Raw genomic sequence first — 18,244 nt, 5'->3', positions numbered from 1 at the left:
AAAAAAGAAAGAACAGGTGGTGATGAAAAACTGCTCAAAACAAAAGGAAAAAAGGAATCATTGGCCTCTAAGTGAGAAGAACTAAAACCCAGAAAATCCCCACACTAGATAGAGATGAAGGCTAAGGCTGGAAGTGGCACCTCTCCTCACGTGCATGAGAGCGCTGAGCCTGAACTACAATCGTCCTATTCTCAAATACTGACAACCTGCAAAAATTAGAGGTGAATTCTGAATAATTCCAGAAATAATATCCAAAAAAAGCCAGATCTGTGTAAAAATGATAGTGACAATAAAGATACCGAGAAAAGCTAGAAAGAGTTTTCAATAAGGTAGCACAGCAAAGAATTAAAAGAGAATGAGGAAAAAAAAGAAGCAGTAAATCATCTTGGGCTTTTCTTTAGTTTTCTCTTTTTCCCATTGTTTATTTCTTCATTCACACATGCACTAAAACTAAATCCCAACCTTAAAGCATTTTTACCTAGGGAGTTGTTCCTTTGAAGACTTGTTCAGAAAATTCATTCCTCAATAACAAAAAGAATACTGTGAAAATAACTTTAATTTCTAACTGTAGTAGCAGCCACAGACAGAAAGGGTTAAAATAAATTTTAAAAATTACAAACAATTGCAAACCATATCTATGAGGCTTTTTATACTCATACATAATGATAAAAAACATCAATACAAAGTACAGTACATATTAACTGTTACAGAAAAATGAGTCAATGACCACGGAAAATATTAGGCTCTTGGCACTATGAAAATATTACTTCATTTCATATTATTGAGTGATCTTCACCACAGAATTATATTCTACCTATAACAACGATTTGACAAGCATACATGATTTTCAAAACATTTCAAGTTAACAAGTCAAAGCTATAATATATAATCCCAGACTTGTTGGACAATTAAAAAAATTTCAAGATCCATGTGCCAAATGAGATACAAATTTGACAGGAAAGCATTACTAACTTAAACTTATTAATAGCATCTTGAAATTCTCTGTTAATCGGACCGTTCTCAACTCCATAATGTCAAATGCCACAATCCGAAAGATAAGATCTTAAAGTTAAAAGTTTCTCAATCTTTCTTGGCTTCCAAATTTCCAATTATAATTCTATGAAACCGTTAACAGTCACAGCTTACTACTCACAAAAAAAGAGCATATCAAGATTCAAGAAGCCTAAACTCTCTTCCCCATGTTCACCCTACTTCTATAACCAGAACTACTTTCTCCTTCAGATGTTCCAAAGTTCGAAAGGCTCTAGATAAAAATCTCTTAACACTGAAAGAAGGGCTAAGTGTTAAGATTAACTTAAAGGACTTCTAAGATAAATCAGAAAACTAATAACAGGATGTTAAACAAACCTACTACAAACACATGGCCTATAAACCCACTCATTCTTAATGGAAAACCCATTAGCTAAACCCAACAATAAAGTGACATAGTAACTAGTTAATGAAATAGAAAGTAGGGATCAATTGCTACCTTAGACAAAATGTGGTAAAAATTAAAATGGTATTTCCAATCTAAAATTGCAGCAACTCACCAGATGGTTCAGATTTTTACAACTTCAATCATCCCAAAATGAAAAGAAGACCTTAAATACATGGATGACAGTGTAGTTTCTATTTTTATCCTTGTAAGTGGGAGGGCAGATCATTTTGCCATCCTCCAAAGAGTCCACATTTAATTCATAAAATTAGATAGAAAGAGATTAATCAGTTCCTTAAGAGTAACACTTGTTAATGTTTTAAAAAACTGGCTGGGTTTGTAACAAAAATGTTTTACCAAAGTGACAGGTCAAAATTTAAGAGAAAATAAGTGCTCAGAGACAAAGGCAGTTGTCAAAGATACAGGAGGAAAAAAAAAAAAAAACACCTTAAAAAAAGAAATAAAGATACTAACAAATGAAATAAAAGAGAAGGAAAGAACTTTACATATTATATATATCATTGATATATAACAATGAAAACAAAGAGTCTGGATTCCATAAAAGAAAATCTAAAAGAAAAGCAATAGTATTCTTTTCTACTCTGTTTTATCTGTACTGACTGGCTAGATAGAAAAATAACATTTAAATCAAGCACTAAACGCCTATAAAGAGGTTACTTAGCACATCAGTATTTTCTGGTATCATTAGCAACAGGTGGCAAATTGAAATTTTAACAAAAAAAAAGACGATAATAAATATATACTCGATTTGTCAATAGTGACCATATCTATACCTGGTTTGATTTTCATTCATCATTACAGATGACTAGAAGGACAAGTAGAAAAATCAATCAGGGGAAGATTCAGTAACTAACTGCATGAGTCATATTAGAACACATTAAGAACAACTTCCTGTAATATGAATGTTTGAGCAGTGAAACTCACTTAAAACAGCACTAACAAAACAGAGGATCAATAATTCAAATTCAAATTTTACAAAGACAGGAAGTTATCACTTCTAACTAGTATTAAAGGAAGTGGTACGTTGAAAAGCTAAAATCTGAATTACAAGAAGATGCATAACTTCCTTCTTCCAGGAGATGGCACAATAGGGGAAAAAAAAGGAAAAAAAAGACACACACACACACACACACACACACACACTCGCGCGCATGACTGTGGGCAGAGGGAGAAGCATGCACATGTGTGGCTGAACACTCCTGCACCAATGTAAAAAAAAAAAAGAGCCTGAAGCAGATGAACAGATGCACAGAAACTGATACATAACTATTCTAAAAGGTTATCAGACCTATTCCAGGTATTAAAGAATTGACTAGTGTCAAAATACTTGCAAACCATTTATTTGTGCCTGCCAAAAACTTGCCATGTAAGAATAGAATCATTTAGCATACATCATTAATTTAACTTTATATAACTTCAAATTTTATAGATAAGTAAAGCTGTCAATCACAACTAGTTTTTGAGGATGTGGCACATAAAAACATTTATATCACCTTTTGGATAGACAACCGATATTTATATAGGTTGTCTATATAAATATAGACAACCTATATATTTTGGGGTATATATTTATACCCAAAAGATTGTTTAAAGAAATATAATTTCTCATGAACCCAAAAGCTAATTTTATACTATGAAAAGCTCTCCAGATAAATTACCTTTAAAAAAATAACCTGAAAACAATTATTAAATTACATATTTGTCCAAAATCTGAGTCATTTGAACATATAATGCCATAAAAAAGCATTAACAATAGCAATTATAGTCATGTACATTTTGCTTACTTCACAAAATTGTAATCTGACATGGTTACACTGCCTTGGAAATCTGTCTTCCAAGGATTCCATTCATAAATGTGCTTGTAAAGAAGCAGCAGCTGAAGCAATACAAAATACATTAAGAAAATACCTCAATGTTTCTTCCTTGAGGTTACCCAAGGAATTGTTAATAAACCCAATAAATGAAAGTAAACTTATTTTAAAAAAACATACACGGACACACACATAACACAAACGATAATAAAACCTAAATAAAAACTGGATGTCTTCTTTCTTTCTGAATGAGAAATATTTTTTAAAAATCGTGATGGCTGCATTTAGGACCTATAATCCAATTTAAAAAAGTAGATTTAATTATATTTAAGCATTAAATACCTTTACCCTTAGAATAAAACACTACTGAAATTAAAATTTGACTTGTAAGAAAAACATAGAAAGCTCACCAAATGAGACTTGCTGCTGATTAGACAGAGATGAAAGGAGAAAGGTCTTAGTTTACAAAGCGTCAATCACTGGTATAAACCAAATTTACATCCTGTTTATGAGGTTTCCAATTAATGAATGTATGCTTTGTCAAATTCATCTCTTTTACATCTATCTTCCTAACAACATCATATACTTTTCTGACCTTGAACACCTGGCTTCTTGGAGTTTTATTCCCATTGTAGCCCATATCGATTCCATTACTGGGAGAGGATGGACCAATTCGAAAGACATGACAAAATATCCTCACAATCCTTAAAAGGCTCTTCATTTGAGCATCATAATTACTAGATATGCTGAAAATAAAAATTAAAATATGAACAGATTAGATGGAATAAAACAAATTATATCTTAAAATACTTATTTTAAAACATTTTCATTACATTTACCATCTGTTTCATAATTTAACGAGTAAAATTTCTTTCCTGTCATGATATGGGATGGAATGTTTTGTTTACCAGGAAGTTAGCAAATGTACATTATTTGGATTGCATGTGAATGATTTATTTACTTTTAAGTAACTAGAATATAACCAATGATCAAAGCATAAAATATGAAGAAAATCACCAGTATAGAACAGTATATTTATAAATCAAACTAATTCTTTAGAACTCTGAGAACATTTCACTGAGAACCAATAGTAGGTATGTTGATTATGACCTTAGGCCAACCCACAACTGAATTGTAGAGGCTGAACTCTACTATTCTATCCATAACCCCATTTTCCCTCACCCATCCCAGAACAGTAACCAATTGTTCACATACAGAACATGTACAAATTGAATAATCTTAAAGTTACTATCTGTATCAAGGTGGTTCTCCATATAATGGGTTGTCTTATGACTGTATATAAATAAGGGAAATACATCCTACTATGAAAAAGACTGATCTAATTAATACTAAACTGTATTAAATATAATATAAACTTTCTTTGACTAATCAAAAAGCCCTTCAAAATCCCAGTGCCTGGGGATTGTTCATCATCATCATGAATATCAATCATTACTCTTCCACAGAGAAACTGTAGGAGTTAGGGTAAATGTGTATTGAATCTAATGACAGATCTTAAAAAAAAACTTGTTGTTTTTCAGGGGTGGTTTTATTTTGAAACCTTCAACATCAGTTACCTTGTATTACAATGGTTACACAAAAGCAGAGTAAAGAGTTGCATGACATTTGGGCAGAATGATATGACTGCCTGTGCATAAGTTTAATCACCAAAGCTTACTCTATCTTCCTCAGTTCATTAAAATCTTCCTCTATGGTATTTTTAGGTATCCTCTAACATGAAAAACAATAATGATTAGTTATGTGGAAATAGCAAATGCCTATTCTAAGTATTCGGATTTGATAAGTGAAAAATCAGAGAGTATTTTCTCTTCTGGTGACAACTGAACCAAAATTTCCTGACATTTTTACTTCAACATTCATGTTGTTCTCTCATTCTAAAAATTATTAAATTGTTAAAAACAATACATAAAAATTAGCTATCAGTTACAAATGTTAGTAAAATACAATAGCTATTGCTATCCATACTGTATTTGACTGGGACAGCTACAACACATTAGCAAAACTTTTTCTTTGTTCTACTAACTTTGAGTCAAATGTGTATAGAATCATTAGTTTAACTCGCACTGATTTTTACACATTTGCCTTTACAAGTTGTTTTTAATTCTATATCATAAGATTGTTGAGACTGACAAAAGAGACATGCAGTATGGTTGAAACTATTTCCTTCTTTTATTGTGTTGAAGCTATTGGAAAAGTTAACTCCAATGACTCTCAAATTCTTCTATGAGAAAGATGTGAATTTAATTTTCCTCTGTGAAATTACCATATATATAAATACTTGTTTTAAGTACCTGATTTAGGGAACTTCATGAGTTATCTTAAGGTAAGAAGTATTCTCTTATACAATGGAGTCTGAACATCATCAATTATTAATAGTCTAATAACAATCTAATATTAAGATTATTAGACTATATTAATATTACTTTACCCAGTTTAAACTTCTTCCAAGTTCAGTCACTGATCCAAAAAATGTCATTTTTCACTTTCCAACCAGTGAAATATCTCTTTCGTATTATACGAAAAGATCATAAAATCCAAACTTCATCACAAACTGCTCCAGCTCATCATAAAATGATAATTTCTTCCCAAGCCACCAGGTCTCAAACTAAAAGTTTAAAAATTAGTTTCCTAATTCAAAGCCCTGTCAATGTACTTACCTTTGTTAATATAAGATTATACTTTCATTCAGTGTCTTACTTAGCAAATAGCTGTGAATTCTCTTTTCATTTGCACATTGGTAACTATCTTTACCTTCAATCATAAATATATAGGAAGCAAGATAACTCACTTACTTAGTGAAACACAACACTATGTGCAAAAGGGCCCGCAGTAAATATTTATTATCTTCAGCAAATATTCCTAGAATCACTTAGACAAAAGGCTATCCATTTTTCCGAAAGTATGCTAAATAACACCTCAATCGTCGCTAATTAATACGTATTTGAATTATTTTCTTAACTAAAATATCTATTAAAATAAGTGGCCAAAATTACATCACATTGTGGGTTAAGAAACATAAAATGATTGACAAATGAACAAAAGAAAGACAACCTGCAAAAGTGCCATTAAACTAAATTGGCAGGGGGGAATGATTTGTATTTGAGGTCCTCCTTAAGAATCTACTTCGGTAGCTGTGAGATAACAGAAAAAATATACATATTGTTTTCTGCCCCCACCCCTTTTCCTGGCACAGAGCTCCCCAAAACCCTGTAATTTCTGAAGTGATAAGTGCACTAGGAGCACCTTCTGTTCTCATATTGGGTCTTTGACCCTGGTTCCTGACACAGAGCTCCTAAATCCCTTGGAATTTCCTGGGTGATAGCAGTAGCTTTTACTCTAATGAGGCAACTCTTAGCGGGCTTTTGGATGGGGGGCTGGTCACCAGAAAGACCAAGCAATGATTAGAGGCTTGGAATTTTCAGCCTTATCCCCCATTATCCAGAGAAGGGTAAGGGCTGGAAATGGAGTTAATGATCAACACACCCGTGTGATGAAACCTCCATATAAAAAACAAAAATATGGGGGGTTCAGGGAGCTTCCAAGTTGACGAACACATCCACAAACTGGGAGAGTGACATTCCCCAACTCTATGGGGACAGAAGCTCCTGTACTATGGACCCTCCCAGACCTCATCCTATGTATCTATTCATCTAGTTGTTCATCAATATCCTTTATCATATTCTTTAATAAACTGGTAAACAAAAGTAAGTGATTCCCTGAATTCTGTGACCTGCTCTAGGAAATAACTGAATCCAAAGGGGAGGAGGTCATGAAAACCTCTGATCTGTAGTCAAGTAACAAAAGTTGTGGGTAATCTGGGGATCCACTAATTCCAAGTGGCATCTGTGGTGGGGGACAGTCTCCTAGGACTGAGCCCTAAACGTGTGGGATCTGATGCCATCTCTAGGCAGAACTGAGGTAAACTGTAGGACACCCGGCTGGTGTCAAAGAATTGCTTGGTGTGGGCAATAAAAACTCCCACCTCTGGTTTCCAAAGTGTTGTGGGTGTGGTAGTAGTGTGAGAGTAAAGGAGTGTGGATGTGGTAGTAGTGTGAGAGTAAAGGAGAAACACAGCAGGAAGACTAGGTTTTGCCAAGATGGTACCAATACAGTAAATTCTAACACAATACTAATAACCAATACTCGTTACCAATCCCAACAAAGAGATGTTTACAGACCAAATTGGCCATAATAACATACTCTATAAGACATTTGAAAGGTATCATGGTAAATGGTGAGGCAGTAAGTCTAGCAAGGTAATTTTAAAACTTGTTCTGGCACGGATCCCTCTTTCCTACCCTGTTTCTCCTGTTCCACTAATATCCCTGTCATTTTTAAGAGCTAAATTGGACCCCAGGATCTGCTCTTTATTAATTAGTAAGGATGTAAATCCTGGTTTTTCTAGCCTAGCAAATCACTGAACTTCAATTTTCTTATATATAAAATGGAGATAATATCTAAATCACAAAGTTACTGTGAGGTTTAAAGGAAATAATGTATCTGAATGTTCTTTAGCTTATTAGAACCTGCTTAAGTATGTATTAAAGGTGAACTTAAAATAAAAACACAGAAACATAAATGCTTTCTGATTATTAGGAAGAGCAGAAAATAGGGCAGAGACTTAAGTAGAAAAAACAAGTTTTCTAATGTAGGAAAACAGGTTAAAGGTATTATGAGGAATTTAAAAAAGAACCATCATTATCACCAGCATCATCATCATCTCTACTACAGGCCAGGCACAATGGTTGGCACTATGCTTACAGAACCTTATCATTTCATTCTTACAACAATTCATTAAGACATTTACTATCATTTTCCAACAAGGAAGTAAAATCCTGACTAGACTGTAAATTAAATGTAGGGTGAGATCTTGCCTGTTTTACTCACTGTTATCCAGCAGATGGCCTAGTGGATAGCAGGCACTCAAAAATATGTATTGGATAGATGGGTGGATGATGAAAGAAAACTCCAAAAAGTTACTTGCTGGGGTCACACAGTAAATGGTGATGTCTGGATTAAATCTGAGTCTAGCTGACTCCAGAGCCCATGCTTTTACTCAGTATGTCTTAGAAAGTCTTCATCATGTAAATGGATTAACAGAAATGACTAATAAAAGGAGAGCATTATGTAAAGCTGGAATTCAATGAATCTTACAGACAAAGTTTAAAGTAGCCTCAAAAGTAGAAAGAGAATAATAGAAAAATTAGCAAATGGCATACTGAGTAGGACTGCTGAAGAAAGACTTAACAGCTAAAAAAACACAAGAAAGTAATCTTGGACCATGAAGTGTAAGGGGTCTTCTAAGCAAACAGTACAGAGTGTGATTCTGGTCTGAAGTATATGAAAAGTACGAAGGAAGACAGGAATAAAGGGCTAACATAATGGACTTGACAATGTAGCTGATTTACAGAAGCAGCATAGAGTTGGAAGGAACAAAGTCCAGTTCCACATACAGAGGTGAGAGAAGACCACGACCTATTCCAATACTGTCAATGTATTAAAAGTTGACGTGAAAAGAAAACTATTGGGTTAGCCAAAAAGTTCATTTGGGTTTTTCCAGCTTACGGAAAAATCCAAACGAACTTTTTGGCAAACCCAATCAAAGGAAGAAAGCATCCATAACAGAAGTGGGCCAAATTTAAGCTAAGAAATAACACATTAACCATTTTTAAATGGCTGCTTACTCCTAACTGGGGTGACTAACCACATACAATCAAGCGGAGGTACAGGAAAATATATAAAGGCATTAACTTCATAGACTTAGTGATGAGCCATTAAAACCACAGAATTGGAAAAAACAAAGAACTGAACTGAGGGGGACAGTTCAGGGAGAAAACTTTATAAAGAAGCATGAGGGTATAATACTGCAAGGCTGAACAGTAGCCTATACCCAGTTTTGTAAATTACTGATCAAGATTCCTAAACTACGTTCTTGATTCTTTTTTATGAACATTTTACTTACATGACTAGTCTAAGCAATCATTTTCTAAAATTCTAGACACATAAGCCCAAATCCACTTAAGTAAGTCTCTATTTTTAGTCTCTTTAGACAGGCTAAAGTCTCCTCAGGAATAGCTGATTGCCCTGATCCTTTAAAACAAAACAAACAGTGATAACTCAACAAATGTTTAGAACATCTTAACACTGACAAAAGACATCAACAAAATAATCAACAAAATAAACTATTCCCAGAAAAGCCTAAAAAGTGACAAAGCTGACAGATATTGCTGCCTACTGATTTGCTTATATTGTGAAACACTTACCTAAGCAACTTATGACCATTTGTTGTGGCAACTTCAGCAAGGCTTGTTAGAATCTTTAAATACTGGTTCTCACTTTGCTGAGATAAATGCTCCAGAACTTGCCGTAACTAAATGTTTTACAAATAAAAAAATGTGATTACATAATAATCCACTAAACTTTGTCAAGAAATTAAGCACCTATTAGTTTACTAAGTATCCCAAAGCTCAATTAGTTGAAATCAAGTCCTTTTCAGTTATTTGGTCTTGCATAAAATCAAAAGCTTATAGAGAGATAAGATGACATACAATGTTTGTTCAAAATCACCCAGTGAAAAAGTATAAATAGAGAGAACAGAAATCACCAAGTTTATTCATGGAAAATTCATTCCAAACTTCTAAAAATGTAAGAAAAAAACTCTGTAATTATTCAAAGAGTAGAACTATTAACAAATACAGAGCTCAGTAAACTAGTGATTACTAATCGTAACATGATATTCCTCCTTAGATTCTTTTCCTCTACCTATGGGAAATATTCTAATCATCTTAAAGAGAGATCAAAGGCACAGAGGACAGAAGACTCATGGGGCCAAATATTAGCATAAAGTTTATTAATTCTTATATAATTCATACTTAACCTATAATGCAGATAAGCCAATTCAAATTTCTTAAATATTTATAATAATAAAATCAATAAACACATTTGTAAAATGCCATATACACCAAACATGAACAAAGCTTGTTCAGGGGCTTCCCTGGTGGTGCAGTGGTTAAGAATCCTCCTGCCAGGGGCACTGGTTCGAGCCCTGGTCCGTGAAGATTCCACATGCCACGGAGCAACTAAGCCCGTGTGCCGCAACTACTGAACCTGAGCTCTAGAGCCCGCGAGCCACAACTACTGAGCCCGCGTGCCACAACTACTGAAGCCCACATGCCTAGAGCTTGTGGTCCGCAACAGGAGAAGCCACCAAAATGAGAAGCCTGCACACCACAACAAAGAGTAGCCCCCGCTCACCACAACTAGAGAAAGCCCACGCGCAGCAACGAAGACCCAATGCAGCCAAAAATAAATAAATTAATTTAAAAAAAAAAAAGCTTGTTCATTTACCAGCTACCAGCACAATTACATTACCATGTTTTCTCGGAGATCTTCATTCTGTGTCATTTGAATAATTGTCTGGAAAAGCCTAGGGTGATACTGAATTAATACTTCACAAGTCTCTCCATATCCACCCTAAAAACAAGATTTAAAATTATCTAGGTTTAAAAACAAAACTCCTAAAGGAAAACATTTCTTCTATATATAAGTCTGACACCAAATATGTGGGATTTACACACCAACCAATTCTCCAATTCTCTGTGGATACCGATTGGGTGTCCTACACTTTAATTCAATTATCATGCTAACTGCCTAGAGTTAGGGCAGACCACACAGTAGGGTTCAGTCCCACAAGAGTGCCCCCCACTTCAAAAGCCAATCACAAGTCCAGGTCACCCATACTTCTGAATAACCAGCTGTAAGTAAGGAACTCCCACGACCTCCTCCTCAGGTTTGATAATTTGCTAGAACAGCTCACAGAACTCAGGGAAACACTATATTTACCATTACCTGTTTATTATAAAGGCTACAACTCAGGAACAGGCAAATGGAAGAGATGCACAGGGTAAAGTATGTGGGAAGGGGCACAGAGCTTCCATGCCCTCACTGGGCGTGCCACCCTCCCAGCACTTTGATGTGTCACCAACCCAGAAGCTCTCTGAGAACCACACGGTTTCGGGTTTTTATGAAAGTTCCATTACACAGGCCTGAATGACTAAACTCAGTCTCTAGCCCCTGACTCCTCCCCGGGGGTGGGGTAGGAAACTGCCTTCTAATTACATGGTTGGCTCATCTGTCAACCAGCCCTGTTCCTGAAGCTACCTAGGGCCTTTCAGCCACCGCTCATCTCATTAATATACAAAAAGACATGCTTATCACTCTGGAGATTCCAAGGGTCTTAGAAGCTCTTGTGTTAGGAACTGGGATAAAGACCAATATATATTTCTTATACTATCACAGGTCCTTTTAAAGATCATATTCTTAACAGAACAAAAATCTTTGCACCCATCCTCTCATTTGAGGAAAAAAAGTGAGCTTATCTGTCTGTAAGTTTCTCTTACAAAGTAAGGGACTAAGAATATATATTAACAACATACCTGTACACATAAATCCAGAGGGGTTACTCCATTTTTATCTGGCAGATATTTGGCTCCTCGCAACAGAAGAATCTGTGCTGTGTCTCTCTGACCATGACTGTACAGAAACAAAGTTTAAACATATAACCTTTTTAATTTTAAGTCTTTCTCTATAAATTATGGACAGTTAGTATCAATCAACAGAGGATTAATAATTTTTAAAAATTGAGAGGAAGATCTGAACTACAACCTCAACCGTCAGAAAAACTTCCCAACGTTAAGTCATAGTTTTACAATTTAGATAAGAAACTGGCCTACTGAATCTTAGAATTGAACTTGGGACACATTACCTACAATAAATCATAATATTCTGGGATAAGTTGCTGGTACTCAGGCTTATGCTTTATTTTTTTCTTCCAATCTTTTCCTTCTCAACTCTAGCCTGATCACCTTCCTACCACATACATCCAAGTCTCCAGACTTCTTAGTCCAAAAGAACCTCAATACTCAAAACAAAAGTACATTTTATGACACTTTAATATGTGGTAAGAAAATAAAAACAAAGGAAGGAGAAAAGACAAATATCAAAATGAGTAAATGGGGGGATTCATTAGCCAAAAATACTAGCTAACTGCCAACCTTAATTTTATCAACCCACTCAGTTTGGCTTCTGCTGACAGCTATTCAATCTGATCTAGAATGAACAACTCTCATCCACATGCCCCATTCTCTCTAATTGCTCTTTCAAGTAGGTGTAACAACCACTCTTTAAGCTAGGAGGAAGCTGCTTTGGGGGTAATAATCACTAGACTCTACATTTCGTTATTAAATGAGCTAATCTGATCCTACACACAAACAATAAAAAATAAATTTATAATGCAGGGACATTAAAGTTTAAAGCTAATTTTACAAAATGCCCAAGGAAGTCATACAGTTTGGAAGAGTATCTGATCAAAGAATTTTATTTTGTAAGTTGATACAGTCACTATGGAGAACAGTATGGAGGTTCCTTAAAAAACTAAAAATAGAACTACCACAGCAATCCCACTACTGGGCATATACCTAGAGAAAATCATAATTCAAAAAGACACATGCACCCCAATGTTCACTGCAGCACTATTTACAATAGCCAGGACATGGAAGCAACCTAAATGTCCATCAACAGAAGAATGGATAAAGAAGATGTGGTACATATATACAATGGAATATTACTCAGCCATAAAAAGGAATGAAATTGGGTCATTTGTAGAGATGTGGATGGACCTAGAGACTGACATACAGAGTGAAGTAAGTCAGAAAGAAAAACAAATATCGTATATTAACGCATATATGTGCAATCTAGAAAAATGGTATAGATGATCTTATTTGCAAAGCAGAAACAGAGACACAGACATAGAGAACAAACGTATGGACACCAAGGGGGGAAAGCAGGGAGGTGGGATGAATTGGGAGATTGGGATTGACATAATACACTATTGATACTGTGTATAAAATAGATAACTAATGAGAACCTACTGTATAGCTCAGGGAACTCTACTCAGTGCTCTGTGGTGACCTAAATGGGAAGGAAATCCAAAAAAGAGGGGATATATGTATACGCATAGCTGATTCATTTTGCTGTACAGTAGAAACTAACACAACATTGTAAAGTAAATATACTCCAATAAAAATTAATTTTAAAAAAAGAATTTTATTTTGTAGATGAAAAAAATTACTATTCAAGCACGAGTGAAACTAGAACTCAGATCTCTGGTCTTCTAGACCAATACTCTTCCCACAGTACCATTACCTAAAAAGGTATGTTATTTCACAAAGACTACACAGATTCCTCAGAAACTTAAAACAAACAAATAAAAACAACCTATTCTTTCTTTTCCACAAAATGACGCTGCATAAAGTATAACTGGACTTAATTTAAAAAAATAGGATCATACTAGGAAGCTGGTGGCAGACATCAGGTATATCACTCTCTTGATACTTTACTGTAATACTGATTACCTTCCTTAATAGAAATATCGACAGACGAAAACTAACTTAAGAACAATATCTAATTTACTCCAGAAAAAGCAGAAAATCAAGAAAGCAAGTACCTCAGCAATCCCTCCAAAAGCAACAGTAACTAATTTTACTAGTCTACATTAAGAAAAATCTTCATCAAGCATCATTTGTCATTTGTCAGCTGGGCATGCTGGCCAACACATTATATATTACAGCTAATAGGAATTACTTTATAATTAACACTGTTCTATTCCGTATAATACCTAAGTGAAAAGAAACTAACTTGAGCTTAATTTATTCAAGGAGTCAGTGATTTCTTTGCTAGGACCCAAGGTTCTGAGAAACCCAGATTTGCAAAGTTATTCTGCTCAACTTTAATGACATTTCTTTTACAGTTATTCATTATCTGTGTTAGATGTGTTTAATCTTTCCAACTAAACTATAAACTTCTTGACAATACCCTTGTTCTATAACACCAAGCATGGCTTATAACATGTACTCAATATACTTGTTGAGTTACATGATGGGCTTTAATTTTAGATACCATTCATCTGACAAGTAAGCATTAAATAAGGTACTAAGCTACACAAAAATAACAAAAAGACCTGAATCGTAATTTATTTAGGATTAATTTTGTACCACATATAGCAACAAGAATAATTAATATCAAGAAAAAAATACCACTATGACATTTTTAGAAAGCCGGAGTAATTTCGAAAACTACATTAAAATCTCATCTGTGAACAGGTGGCATTTCATTTCAAAAGTAAATTAAAAGAAATGATTGCTAATAATATATAAAATCTGCATAACTTCATTAGGGCCTCAAGTGCCCCACGTGTGATATTGCAAAAGATAAAGATTATCCTGTTACAGACTGCTCAAAGTGTCGCATGAAAGATTTTTCAGTTCAAATAACTGCAAAAATTTGCTCAATGAATAATTATTCTTTACAATTGAACTTATTTTTTTATATTGATTGAGATAATACTCCCTTCAAGGAAATGCCAGTGTATTTTCTGGAAACTAAGAAGTTGGCAAAGATTTGACTCATCAGAAACCTGTAGTGCTTCTAAAGCACTTAGAACTGATTTCTCAAGCACTTTCAAGTCTGCTCGCTTCAGGCTCTTGCAGTGATACAATTTGAAAACTTGGCTAACAGTGCATATGTACTATATATATAACAACGTTTTTTGGAACTGCTTATGAAACAAAGAGGCCATATTTTCTAATGGTCCTCTTCTATTCTAAGAGTTTGCAATTTTGAATCTATGGACTGTTTTACGTGGCTATTTTGATTGGCAGTTTCCTAATTGAAAGGAGTTGCTTGGCAGTAGCTGCAAACTATGTTCAGAATCTTACCTGTTTCTCACTTTATTACAGACCTCCAAAATTCCATAAAAATCTCACTAATTTACTGTATCTATATAACCCCAGCTAAACCTTGTTTTCCTTTACAGAATAAAAGTTATCTGCAGATACAGAAAATATTTGAAAATCATTATACATCCAAACCTTTATTTGAGGAACCCAGTTAAGGGAATGGGAAGCATTATGACGAATATAAAACCAATCTAATCATTTAAGGACTTGAAGCATTTGCAGATACCACATAAAAGTCCTGAAAACAAAGGCACCTGAAGGGGGGGAGGGGGAGGTCACTATATGTGTGCCTACAGTCCACATGAAAGAAAGCTAGTGAATTGGAATGTCTTGTACAAAATACCTAGAGAGGAAAAGTGGCTGGGAAATAGTTCCTGTCATAGTTTTAGGTCAAAATCAATCTGAAATGACTCACTCACAGAAGCATTACTTTATTAAATAGTGCTCAGAATTAGAATAGAATTACAAAGGAAAAAAGAAAGGTCCTGCCTGTATGATGGGATAAGAGTCCAATTTCTTAGAAAACCATGCATTGCAATGAAATTGAAAGAGGACAAGACAACTTTGTGCTCACTGGGTGCGGAAAAGTGTGCTAGAGCTTAGTGAGCACCTACCAACTACTAAGTATAAAATCCTCTGCAGGATGCTTTATACAGGCCACCTCATTTAATTATCACTGTAGTCCCACGAGGCAGATATCAGCATTTCCGCTTTACAACGAAACAAAGCTTCAGAGGTCAAGAAACTTGACTAAAGTTGCATAGCTTTGGGGATGGGATTTGAACCCTGCCTCCTATATATTTCAATACCTTTTCGATTTAAAGAAAACAGTTTTAGCAGTTAATCCCTGAATGAGACATATGACATATGTAGTAACATCCCTCAACAATAAAAATTTACATTAAGTTCAGCTTTTTATCTTAGACCCCTGTAACTTGTCTGCAGGATCAACTTGTTCTATTTCTCACATTCCTTTCCCTTTCATTTATCAGAGACAATGCATTGGGAATAATTTATAATTTTTAATGTATACCTCTATCTAGATATCACGAATATAATTAGAAGTCTGCCTACAAAATGAACCATTTTCCATGTTCCATATTTATCATCCTGCAACAATGAAGAATTTATATTCTAGTTTCTATTTTAATCATATTTGCTTAGCCATCTCCATTCAAAGAGATCTAATGTTTGCTAGATTAAAACTTAATGATGGGTATACAATACTAGCAGACAGTACTTCTAAAAAATTCTTTTACCATAACCCTATGCTCAGACTAACTATACAAATATCACAGTTATGTGAACACTAATATATACCTATATTTTACCAGTATACATGGCATTATTTTATATATTTTTCAAAAACGTAACTATAGTGATTCACTCATTCAAAAACATTTACTAAGCATCTAAGCACAAAGCACTGCACTACACGTGGAATATAAAGTGATGAATAAAACAAAATTCTTGCTTTCATTGGGCTTTCAGTCTAGCAGGGGAGACACACTATAAACAAGGACATAAACACCATAAAATACAAAGTGCTACGAAAGAAATGATCATGAAACTGTGATAGGAAATATGGGGAGAGGCCTACCTAGATTGACCAGGAATTCTTTCCTAAAAAGTAACAGTGAAGCACTGACATGGAGTCAGCCACATAAAAAGTCTACGGAAGAACGTTTCAGGCAAAATAAACAGCACACAGAAAAGCCTGCTGGAAAGAGTCTGATGTATTGGGGGAAGTCAAAGAGAACCAATGTAGCTGAAGCACAGTGAGCTAAGCAGGGTCAGACCATGCAGGTCACATGGAAGAAGGCAGAGTTTGGATTTTATTGGAAATGGAACAAAGAGGCACTGAAAAGTTTAAATACAAGGTTTAAGCACAAAGTGACAACAGCCGATTCATTTTTTAGAAGGTCACTTTGGCTTCTGATGAAAGAACAGAAGGGAGGGAAACAACAGAGGAATCTGGAAGGCCAGTTAAGAGACTACTGCAGTATTCTAGACAAGAAGTAACAACTTTAAGGTGGTTTAGTGAGGTGGAGAGCAGTAATGAGATTCAGAATGTATTCTGAAAGTGGAATTTACAGAACTTACTAATATATTCCAAGTTGAGGGTCAGAGAGAGAGACAGAAATAAAAAAATAATGACCTAGTTTCTGGTTTACACAACTGAGAAGATAAGGGTTCCAATGACTGAGATGAGAAAAACTGGAGGAAAGGTTTGAAAAGGAAATCAGAAGCTATATTTTGGACACGCTAATATCTGAGATTCTATGAGACTTGCAAGTGATGATGTATATCAGGTAGATGGCCATTCAAATCTGAAGCTTCAAAGAAAGGTCTGATCTAAAGATAACCCCTCAAGACAGGATATGATTTCAGGGAATCAAACAATGATATTATTCATAAATTCAGGACACTAAAAAAGGAATTTGTGTTCTAGCCAAGCAATCAAATTGTAAGTATAACATAAGAAAAAGCTTGGATTCAGGTAAGATCAAGAAGTCTAGAGGTCCAAAAGTCCTTGTATTCTAATTCAAGGCTGTTCAATGATGATTTGAATCAGTCAGACCAAAGCAACATCAGAGACCCTAAAGAAAAGCTAAAGGAGAAGAAAAGCAGATCTTTCATCTTAAACAAAGCTCCAGGGAATTCCCTGGCAGTCCAGTTGTTAGGACTCAGCACTTTTCAATGCCAGCACCCAGGTTTGACCCCTGGTCGGGGAACTAAAATCCTGCAAGCCACATGGTGCGGCCAAAAAAATTAATAAAAATAAAACATAAAACAAACCTCCAGTAAAATGACATAAAACAGGAAAAAGGATAAGAAAAGAGGAGCTTTCTGGAGAGCATTATATCTAAAATAGAGCCTAAATAAATACTACAATTCCTATAATCTAAACCAAAAAGAAAAATCAAGTGTATCGTGAACTGCTCCTAACTGCAACTAAATTTACATAACATATTATGGGGGGGGGGCGGGTATGTGTATAATTATTACACTGTTAGCTGCTTAAGGACTGGGGTTTATTTATTACTGTATCACTAATGCCTATAATAATGCATGGCACACAGTGAATGCTAACTAAATGCTTATTACATGAATGAATCAATGAACAAAACGTATGCTTTAGGAAAATGAACCAGAAAAAA

General features: G+C 34.8%; 1 protein-coding gene across 1 annotated transcript in view; it reads right to left on the bottom strand.

Annotated features, from left to right (window-relative positions):
* Positions 1-18,244, bottom strand: part of HACE1 (HECT domain and ankyrin repeat containing E3 ubiquitin protein ligase 1) — a 98,238-nt gene that overhangs the window by 42,595 nt on the left and 37,399 nt on the right. Inside the window, exons 8-11 of the mRNA XM_068551384.1 lie at positions 11,724-11,820; positions 10,660-10,761; positions 9,552-9,658; positions 3,863-4,013 (exon numbers count right to left, since the gene is read on the bottom strand). Coding sequence (XP_068407485.1) covers positions 3,863-4,013; positions 9,552-9,658; positions 10,660-10,761; positions 11,724-11,820 — 457 coding nt within the window. The remainder of the gene's footprint in view (positions 1-3,862; positions 4,014-9,551; positions 9,659-10,659; positions 10,762-11,723; positions 11,821-18,244) is intronic.

Source organism: Eschrichtius robustus, chromosome 9, assembly GCF_028021215.1.
Source record: "Eschrichtius robustus isolate mEscRob2 chromosome 9, mEscRob2.pri, whole genome shotgun sequence".
In the NCBI taxonomy this organism is placed as follows: Eukaryota; Metazoa; Chordata; class Mammalia; order Artiodactyla; family Eschrichtiidae; genus Eschrichtius; species Eschrichtius robustus.
The sequence above is the reverse complement of the archived record's forward strand: the minus strand, read 5'-3'. Positions and strand labels throughout refer to the sequence as shown.